At 38.7% G+C, this 10786-nt stretch overlaps 1 protein-coding gene across 2 annotated transcripts in view; it reads right to left on the reverse strand.

Moving 5' to 3' along the window:
• Nucleotides 1–8342: 8342 nt before the first annotated feature.
• Nucleotides 8343–10786, reverse strand: part of ZNF780A (zinc finger protein 780A) — a 17954-nt gene continuing 15510 nt past the window's right edge. For both annotated transcript variants that reach the window (XM_011952464.1, XM_011952463.1), the window contains one exon: nucleotides 8343–10759. In XM_011952464.1, coding sequence (XP_011807854.1) covers nucleotides 9854–10759 — 906 coding nt within the window. In that variant the 3' untranslated portion in view covers nucleotides 8343–9853. The remainder of the gene's footprint in view (nucleotides 10760–10786) is intronic.

A 10786-nucleotide genomic window follows, 5' to 3' on the forward strand; every position in this document is an offset into this window, starting at 1 on the left:
ATTTTTTCATTCTATTTCTTCATTTTATTTTCTTATTCTATATTCTAGTGGGAAGATGGAATTGTGGTTGCATAGTTTATATTGATCTATTTGAAAGTTTTCTCATTCTTCTGCCAGCTCAAACTTATTTAGCCCTTCTAATGATTTTTTATTTTGGTTATTATATTCTTTAACTCCAGAATTTACATTTGGTTCCTTTTATGATTTTCTTTATTGGTATTCTTTATTTGATGAGACATAATATTTTCCTTTACTACTGTGAACATATATGTATATATAATGGCTACCTTGAAGTTTTTCTCTTTTAAATCTGATATCTGTTCCCTGTCAAAGGCCATTTCTGTTGCCTGTTTTTTCCTGTTTATAGGTCCAACTTTCCAGTTTCTTTGCATGTCTTATAATTTCTTGTTGATAAGCGGACATGTTAGGTAATACACCATACTATAGCAATTCTGGATACTGATTCCCTATTCTCTTTTTCAGAGCTTGTTTTTTTTTGTGGTTGTTTGCTTCGTTATTTGTTTTGTGGGGGTTTGTTTTGTTTTGTTTTTGTTTTGAGACAGAGTCTTGCTCTGGCACCCAGGCTGGAGTGCAGTGGCACAATCTTGGCTTACTGCAACCTCCACCTCCCAGCTTCAAGGAATTCTCCTGTCTTAGCCTCTCAAGTAGCTGAAACTACAGGAGCACACCAACACACCCAGCTAATTTTTGTATTTTTAATAGAGACCAGGTTCCACCATATTGGTCAGGCTAGTCTTGAACTCCTGAACTCCTGTGATACACCCACCTCGGCCTCCCAAAGTGTTGGGATTACAGGTGTGAGCCACCGTGCCTGGCCGTGGTTATTTGTTTTTTGTTTTGACTAAGCTATTTTAGTGGAATAGCTTGCAGTGGGAAGCTTTTTGTTGTTTCTCAGAGGGTGCAGCCTTGTACACATGCACAGTTACCCTGGTATGACAATGGTTTTAAACAGGAGACTCTGACTATCTTTCCCTGATGTCTCTGTTAAGAAGTCTGCCTCCTTTGGTATTATTTCTAGCCTCCTAGGCTCCACTAGCTTCTGTATGATCACTCGACTGTTCTCAACAAGTCCTTGGAGCATTAATTATTAAGCAGTCTGATATGATTTAAGTTAGGCAGCACTAGATTTTGAGGCCAGACTTTGAGGTTTCTTTTGACCTTAGGAGGACTCCTTAGCTGTCCTTCCCATGGAATTATCTGATTAATTAGCTGGCATATTTGTTTTTAATTAAGGGGAGCTATTTGTTTGACACAGTTTCAAATAAATTTCATTTCTTTGGAGAGAGCTTCAGAGCTCTGTTCTTATGGGCTGTCTCTCTCTCTGGACAAAATCTCTGAATCACCATTCTGGGCAATGGGCTGGGTGGTAGCCATTTTGTTTTTCTTGTTGTGAAACCTCTGCCTTACAAGCAAGTTGAGGCAAGGGCAATCAGGACACAAATCGGAGTTCACTGTGCCTGGGTAAAGCTTTCAACCTATGGGTGGGACTCGGGGGGAAGGTAGGGTTAAGAAACCCTGGAGGCCTGCCTTTCCTGTTGATATATGATAAACCTTGATCAAGAGCTGGAGCGGCATCACCCTGGCAGCATCCACTCAGTGTGAAGCTTCCATCAAACGGAGCTGTGAAGACAAGAAGAGAGTGGGCTGTGTCTTAAATACCACAAATTCTCACTGCTCTTACCAAGTTTTAGTAGACTTTGCTGTTAGGTATTTCATTTGCTGTATACTCTTTGCACTTTTTCAGACCTCAAATAGTAAAGTTTTTTAAATGCTTTTTTTTTTTTTTTTTTGCCGTTTTTACTTGTCTTGCTGGTAAATGAGTCTGCAGAGTCTCCCTATCATCCAGAAGTGGAACTTCATACAATCATCTATCTTTTAGCATTTTCTGTCATCTCATTTTGGAGAATCATAGATGTGGCAGAGATACATATTCTTGAAGAAAAAAAAAGTCTCCATTGCAGGTACTGTGATTTTAATAGGGTGTGGGGTAAGTACATGACAACACGCATGGGATACCCTGCTCTCTGCAGACCTGTGCTTTTGAGCTACAGAACACAGAAGAATACATTGACTGTTCTTAGTCTTAATATATGACAATCTAGGTGTATCATTGAAGATTTAATTTGGTGGTAAGTAAAATAGTAAAACTGCCCCAAATTAAAGTGGATAAAACAAGATAAGGTTAATTTCTCTGTCATATAATATGGGTGTAAGCCTGATATTGTGGCTTTGCTCCAAACCGATCATGAATTTTTCCACTGCTGGAATCAGAATAGTAGGAGCTCTCAGACTTACACACGACTGGGAAAAATCATAAAGAATTTCTGGATATCCTTCACCCAGATTTCTCAAATATTAATATATTAAGCCAGCTGTGTTTTAAGAGAGGTTTCCAGAACTGCCAAAATATTCACTTACATCCTACTTGCCATAAGTTATGTCACATGAAACACCTTGGAAAAATAAATGCAGTCCTTATTCTAAATAATCATAGCCAACTGTTAATAAAAATTACTGGTTCTATAATCCTGGACTCTAATCTATAACAACAGACTCTGACCCACTGGGGAATCCATGGGGAAAGTTTCACTTTCAACAATTACAAATAACCACATTGAAACCCTACAGACCACACTTGTGCAGAAGACTCATAGAAATGGAATGGTATCCTAGAAATTAGAACACACAGGTCTCTCATCACCCATACTGCAAACTGGATTATCATAATACCCTGTAAAAGGATGACAGAAATCTGTCCAGTTTTTTTTCTGGGGAATCTACGAACATCCAAAATATTATCTGTTGTCAGCTGGGCGAGGTGGTTCACACCTGTAATCCCAGCACTTTGGGGGCTGAGGGGGGCAGATCACCTGAGGTTAGGACTTCGTGACCTGCCTGGTCAACATGGTGAAAGCCATCTCTACTAAAAATACAAAAATTAGCTGGGCGTGGTGACAGGCACCTGTAATCCCAGCTACTTGGGAGGCAAAGGCAGGAGAATCACTTGAAATCGCGAGGTTGCAGAGAGCCACAACCACACCATTGCACTCCAGCCTGGGCAAGAAGAGTGAAACTCCATCTCAAATATAAATCTATCAATCTATCTATCAATCAATCAATCTATCTATCTATCATCTATTGTTGAATGTTCTTCATAACACTGCTCAGAAACACCATGACAAATCTGAATCAAACCAATATCTCTAAAAATGGGCAGGCATTTCAGGCAGGCCACCATACAGAAAACCTTATAATTCAATAAAATACCAAATGCAAACAAGAGCAGATCATAGAAATGTAAGCTGAGGAAAATCAGAGTGAACTTCTGAACTTATGATGACATTTTCTACTCTGAAATCATTAAAAGAATTCTAACGAAAGCAACATCTTTTTTCCATACCTGTAACTGCCATGTGCACCCACAACAGCCAGATTGTTTGGTCTCTAAGGCTCTTTTCCTCTAAATAGAACCAGGATGCCCTACCAGGGTACTGAATCATGAGTTGATTCCATGACTCAGGACAAGAGGCATGGGGGACATGGACCAACAAAGAAGGATCAGGCTAAAACATCTTCTTAGGACCTGAAAATAACACTCCTTTAAAAAGTGAAAAGAAAAAAAGAAGTCAAAAAAACAAATGTAACTGGACTCCTACTGGCTACATTTTGTCAATTTCAGCATCAAATTATCCTAATTACCACAGATGCTTCTCAACTTATGATGGGGTTATATCCAAATAAACCCATCATACATTGAAAACATCATATGCCAAATGTGTATTTATGACCTACAATATTTTCAATTTAACAATGGGTTTATCTAGACATAGCCCCATCTTAATCTGAGGAGCATATTCTGACTGAGTATGTCTTAGTTCATTTTATGTTGCTATAAAAGAAAATCTGAGGCTGGGTGATTAATAAAGAGGTTTATGTGGCTCACTGCTCTGCAGAATGTACCAGAATCATGGTGCAGCATCTGCTTCTGGTAAGGGTCTCAGGCTGCTTCCACTAATGGCAGAAGATCAAGGGGGGCCAGTGTATGCAGACATCACATGACAAAAGAGAAAGCAAGAGGGTGAGGGAGGAGGTGCCAGGCTCTTTTGAACTACCAGCTCTCACAGGAACCAACAGGGTGATAACTCATTCACCCCTCAATCCCGAGAGGACATTAATTTATTCATGAGGGATCTTCCCCCATGACCCAAACACCTCCCATTAGGGCCCCATCTCCAACTCTGAGATCAAACTTCAACATGAGATTTGGACGGGACAAATATCCAAACTATAGCAACATACCACTTTTGCACCATCATAAAGCTGAGAAATTGTTAGCTGACAATTAAGTTGAGGACCATCTGTATAACAGTTCATTGGAAGAAGTCTGTTAAAAATCATGTTCATACTAATACACAAAATATATAATTATCATACATCTAGTATCATGTCACACTCAAAAGATAAATGGTTATAGATTTTACAAAAGGAGGCTGCAGTTAAGAATGTTTAATTTACTGTTGTAGTAGGTGAGAAAGAGCTATTTATATGCCTTTTTTCCACCAACTTGATGCTTGTTTAGAAGATATAGTTACCTATTTGTATTCAGCTGTAAACGCAGGATGGAACAAATACAGAGAAGTTTTAGTAAGCCAGACACTTTCGGAAAAGACAGTATACTAGAAATGGGAAAAATGTATCCATACTAACGGCTACTCGTAACTCCTATGAATCAGGTAAAAGGAGGTCCAAGTAAAAATCAGTGCTAGGGAGTGAAGGTCAGACTCACAAACCAAAGAAATGAAATATTCAATACATTTCACAATAATAAAAAACCCCAACGTCCTAATGAAAAAGAATAAAAACATATACTTGATCCTTTTCTCCTAGGAGATGAAATATATTGTTTTAAAAATGGGTTACTCCAATAAGATATTAATAAGCAATACATATATAATAAACATAACTGACCAGTTAGATATAGAATAGACAACAGATTAAATACCGCTGACTAAGCACAATTTAAGGAGATTATATAATTAAATGTATCCAAAAAAACCATTATTTAATTGACCTATTACTTTCTAATACATCTTTGTTACTAAAAATTTAAACAACTTAGTAACCATGACTCTGGGTCATCTGATACCATAATGTGGTTCAAGGTCCAGCAATCTTCTGTTTCTTTGATTGCATTTCCTTGTTTCAGGACAGGTAAAAATGTTAATAGTATAATAAAGACCAAACTGTCCAACTACCAAAACCCTGAAGCAGCAACAATGTCAAAGAATTACAAATAAAAGGAATAAGAATTTTTTTGAAAAGCAGCTAAAATTGAGAAAATTCTTTTCGTAAGTGAATTCAGTATGTTCACTGGGCTTGTAAGCAAGGAAATATTCTATGGATGCCTTCTCTGCTTTTAAAAGTAGTAGGTGATTTTTAAATTTTTACATACTTGGTTTGTAACTTTAGCAAATATTTTAAAATGTTTTATTATGTTTGCAAAGGGACTCTGACTTCCAACTTAGAAATCCCAAGACTGCATGATGATAGAGTTTCACTGGAAGGCCTCCAGGGATCTTTCTTTTATGACAATTCTTTTTTTTTTTTTTTAGACGGAGTCTTGCTCTGTCGCCCAGGCTGGAGTGCAGTGGTGCAGTCTCTGCTCACTGCAAACTCCACCTCCCGTGTTCATGCCATTCTCCTGCCTCAGCCTCCCGAGTAGCTGGGACCACAGGTGCCCACCACCACACCCAGCTAATGTTTTTGTATTTTTAGTAGAGACGGGGTTTCACCATGTTAGTCAGGATGGTCTCGATCTCCTGACCTCATGATCTGCCTGCCTCGGCCTCCCAAAGTGCTGGGATTACAGGCGTGAGCCACCACGCCCAGCCTTTATGACAATTCTTAATGAGACTACCAGAATGTGCAATGACCCATAAAGGAGTTGTGCTGGGTTAATACCCAGGGAATCTGTTGAGTTCATAAAGAAAGTCAAAGAGAATCAATACGAAAAAGATGAAACTGGAAATAAAAAATAGGAATGTAAGACTAGAAAGCCAAGTTTTATACAGCCTTGTTTTATAAGATTTACAAGATCACTGCATTAACAAAACCTGAAAAATGTTTAGAAAATTATAATTTTACTTACGATTATAGCTGCAATTAAATGTTAAGAAATAGAATTAAGTAGTCTATCAAAAGAATAATAATCTGATAAGGGTATATTCACAAAAAGAAAGCTATCAATATAAATTATCATTATATAGATTTTTAAATGCACTAGAATAAAATCACAAAGGATTATTACTGATCTTTAAAAAAGTTAATCTCTCTAATTCATGATGCCATAATGGTATCATGTTTTATAGCTTGATTTAAAGGCTTAATTTTTTTCAAAGTTTATCAACAGCTCATGTACCAGCCATGGTATAGGTGCTGGTGATAAATGCTAAACAAAGACAAGGTTCCAGACAAAACAATCTTAGCTCCCTGAATAAACTAGAGGGTGCTAATTTTGTACTGAGTATACTGTCAGCCTTATGACACAAGTTGACTTACGTTGACACCTTAATGGCATCCATTTTTAAATAGTCTATTTCAATTTTCATTTTGTATTCAATCCAGAGCTAAAATACACGACTATAAATTTTCAGAGGTCACAAAGTCTCTCCGTAGATTACTTAACCCACTACAAACTAGAGATTTACAATGGACTTATGGCAGTTACCAGCTTACCCAAATGATCAAACTTAGTTTCACTAATGCAAGGACCTGTACTTAAATGTTTTCTGACAGTAAAACATGACATACAAATAGCCTGCAAAGTATTCTTCCCCAAAATGTTTAATCTGACCTAACAGTGCCTCTGGACTCAAATTCCCTTGTACAGAATATGCAACAAAGAGAACATGGCTAAATGACATTATAAAGAAAGAAGTCTAAATACATAGACAACTTTCCTGGGCTAGTCAAAATTCAATCTCATTTTTTAAGAATGAGGATATGGGGCCGGGCACGGTGGCTCAAGCCTATAATCCCAGCACTTTGGGAGGCCGAGACAGGCGGATCACGAGGTCAGTAGATCAAGACCATCCTGGCTAACACGGTGAAACCCCGTCTCTACTAAAAAATACAAAAAACTAGCCGGGCGAGGTGGTGGGCACCTGTAGTCCCAGCTACTCCGGAGGCTGAGGCAGGAGAATGGCGTAAACCCGGGAGGCGGAGCTTGCAGTGAGCTGAGATCCGGCCACTGCACTCCAGCCTGGGCAACAGAGCGAGACTCCGTCTCAAAAAACAAAAAGAATGAGGATATGGATCAGGCCTTTTCAAAACTATCAAGCAGATAGTCAGGGTCTGTGAAGTGTGCCAAAGAAATAATCCCCTGCACCACAGGCCATACATTTCAATCCCTGTATCTTTAACCTACTTGTTAAGTTTGTCTCCTCCAGAGTCGAAGCTTTAAAGCTACAAATTGTTCTTCAAATGGAGCCCCAGATGCAGTCCATGACTAAAATCTACCGCGGACCCCTGGACTGGCCTGCTAGCCCATGCTCCGATGTCAGTGACATTGAAGGCACCCCTCCCGAGGAAATCTCAACTGCACAACCTCTACTATGCCCCAATTCAGCAGGAAGCAGTTGGAGCAGTCGTCGGTCAACCTCCCCAATAGCACTTGGGTTTTCCTGTTGAGGGGGTTACTGAGAGACAGGACTAGCTGGATTTCCTAGGCCAACTAAGAATCCCTAAGCCTAGCTGGGAAGGTGACCACATTCATCTTTGAACATGGGGCTTGCAACTTAGCTCACACCTGCCCAATCAGGTAGGAAAGAGAGTTCACTAAAATGCCAATTAGGCAAAAACAGAAGGTAAAGAAATAGCCAATCATCTATTGCATGAGAGCACAGTGGGAGGGACAATGATTGGGATATAAACCCAGGCATTCGAGCCGGTAATGGCTACCCTCTTTGGATCCCCCACCCCCGGCCTTTGTATGGGAGCTCTGTTTCCACTCTATTAAATCTTGCAACTGCGGAAAAAAAAAAAAAAAAAAAAGAATGAGGAGAAATGTCCTAGGTCAGTGGCTCTCTAACTCTGGTTAGTATCACAATCACCTGGAGAAATAAAAACCATAAAGGCCCAGACTTATAAGCTAAGGCTTAAGCCTCTGTAGCTTTTGAGAGCCTACATTCATAGGATTTCCAGGCTACAATATACTAAAGAGAGATAACCAAATGCAATGCAGATTCTGCAATGGATTCTCCTTTGAATATGAATAGCTGTAAAAGATGGCTTGGAAGCCAATGAAGAAATCTGAAAATGGAATATTACAGAATTATGAATAGTTTCCTTAAGGGTAATTATGGTACAACGGCTATATGATTTTGTCTTTATGTTTGGGTGATACATATGTTGATTAAATAAAGGGTAAAGTGTCATGATGTCTAAATTTATTCTCAATGGTACAACAAATATACAAAATATAAACGTGCAAATTTGTTAATAATTTTGAATCTAGGTGGGGGTATATGGTTGTATATTTGACAATTCCTTCCAAACCCACAAGTATCAACTAGGTTTACCATCTTTTATGGGCAGGATTTGTGGTATCCCAAAGCAATTACAATAGTAACATCAAAAATCACTGGTTATTGATCACCATGATAGATACATAACAATGAAAAAGTTCGAAATATTCTGAGAATTACCAAAATGTGACATAAAGACATGAAACGCACACATGATGTTTGGAAAATGGACCTGATCATCTTGCTCACCACAGGGTTGCCACAAACCTTCAATTTGTATAAAACACAGTAACTGCAATGCACAATTCAGTGAGGTATGCCTGTATCTGGTCAAGTATCTCATAGGGAGTATATTGTGAACATAACAACTACCCTATATTCCTCATTCAAAGACTTTCTCACAAGAATTATCTTCTCCAAACACTAAGGTATTTAGTGTGGCTATAAAACGCCTCACGTTCCTTACACCCAAAGATTTCTCGGAAGTATGAATACTCTGATGTTGAGCAAATCCCAGGCCATGATGAAAGTTCTTCACACATTCTTTTATGTTCACAAGATTTCTCATCAATATGAACTCTCTGGTGTTGAGTAAATTTTTCATACACAGTGAAGGCTTGTCCACACTCCTTATAGTCATAAAATTTCTAACTATTATGAATTTTCTGATGTTAAGAAAGCTGATAATCCACAGTAAATGCTTTCCCACATTCCTTACATTCTAGGGTTTCTCAACAGTATGAATTTTAACATGTTGAATAATGTTTGAGCTACAACTAAACGTCTTCCCACATTCTGTACATTCACAGGGCTTCATACCAGTATGAATTCTTTGATGTGCAGTCAGGACCAAACTAAATCTAAGTTTTCCCACACTCCTTACATTCATAGAGTTTCTCACCCATATGAATACTCTGATGTTGAATAAGGTTTGAGCCACTATTGAAGGCCTTCCCACATTCCTCAAATTCAAATGGCTTCTCGCCAGTATAAATGATCTGAAGTCCAGCAAGCTGTGTCAGAAAACTAAAGGCCTTTCCACATTCTTTACATTCAAAGGGTTTTTTTTACCAGTGTGAATTTGGTAATGTTCAGTAAGTTGGTAATGATATCTAAAGGTCTTCCTCCACTCCTTACATACAAAGAGTTTCTCACTGGAATGAATTTTCTGATGCTGAGTAAGGTTTGAACCACAATTGAAGCCTTTCCCACACTCCTTACATTCACATGGTTTTACACCAGCATGAATATTCTGATGTTGAACATGGTTTGAGACATGATTAAAGGATTTTCCACATTCCTTACATTCAAGATGGCTTCTCACCTGTGTGAACATTCTTATGGCGATTAAGCTGGGTGGGAAGACTAAAAACCTTTCCACACGCCTTACATTCAAAGGGTTTCTCACCAGTATGCAATTTCTGGTGTCGAATAAGTTGCATATGAAGTCGAAAGGCTTTCCCACACTCCTTACATTCAAAGGGTTTCTCACCAGTATGCAATTTCTGATGTCGAATAAGGTGCATATGAAGTCGAAAGGCTTTCCCACATTCCTTACATTCAAAGGGTTTCTTTCCAGTATGAATACTTCGATGTTGATTAAGATTTGAACCACGACGGAAGAATTTCCCACATTCCTTACATTCAAAGGGTTTCTCACCTGTGTGAGTTTTCTGATGTTGAGAAAGTTGTAGGTAAAGTCTAAAAGCCTTCCCACATTCCTTACATTCATAGGGCTTCTCACCAGTGTGAATACTCTGATGTTGAACAAGGCTTGAGCCACGATTGAAGGCCTTCCCACAGTCTTTACATTCAAATGGCTTGTCACCAGTATGAATTCGAGAATGTTCAGTAAGTTGGCAATGATATCTAAAGGCCATCTCACATTCCCTACATACAAAAGGTTTCTCATTGGAATGAATTTTCTGATGCTGAATAAGGTGTGCACCACGATTAAAGCCTTTCCCACACTCCTTACATTCATATGGTTTTACACCAGCATGAATACTCTGATGTTGAGCAAGGTTTGAGCTACGATTAAAGGACTTCCCACATTCCTTACATTCAAATGGTTTTTCACCTGTGTGAATGTTCTTATGGCGATTAAGCTGGTTGAGAAGACTAAAGGCCTTCCCACATTCTCTGCATTCAAAGGGTTTCTCACCAGTATGAATCTTCTGATGTCGAACAAGCTTTGTCAGAAGAGTAAACGCCTTTCCACATTCTTTACATTCAAAGGG

Source organism: Colobus angolensis, unplaced genomic scaffold (assembly GCF_000951035.1).
Source record: "Colobus angolensis palliatus isolate OR3802 unplaced genomic scaffold, Cang.pa_1.0 Scaffold34, whole genome shotgun sequence".
Lineage (NCBI taxonomy): Eukaryota > Metazoa > Chordata > Mammalia > Primates > Cercopithecidae > Colobus > Colobus angolensis.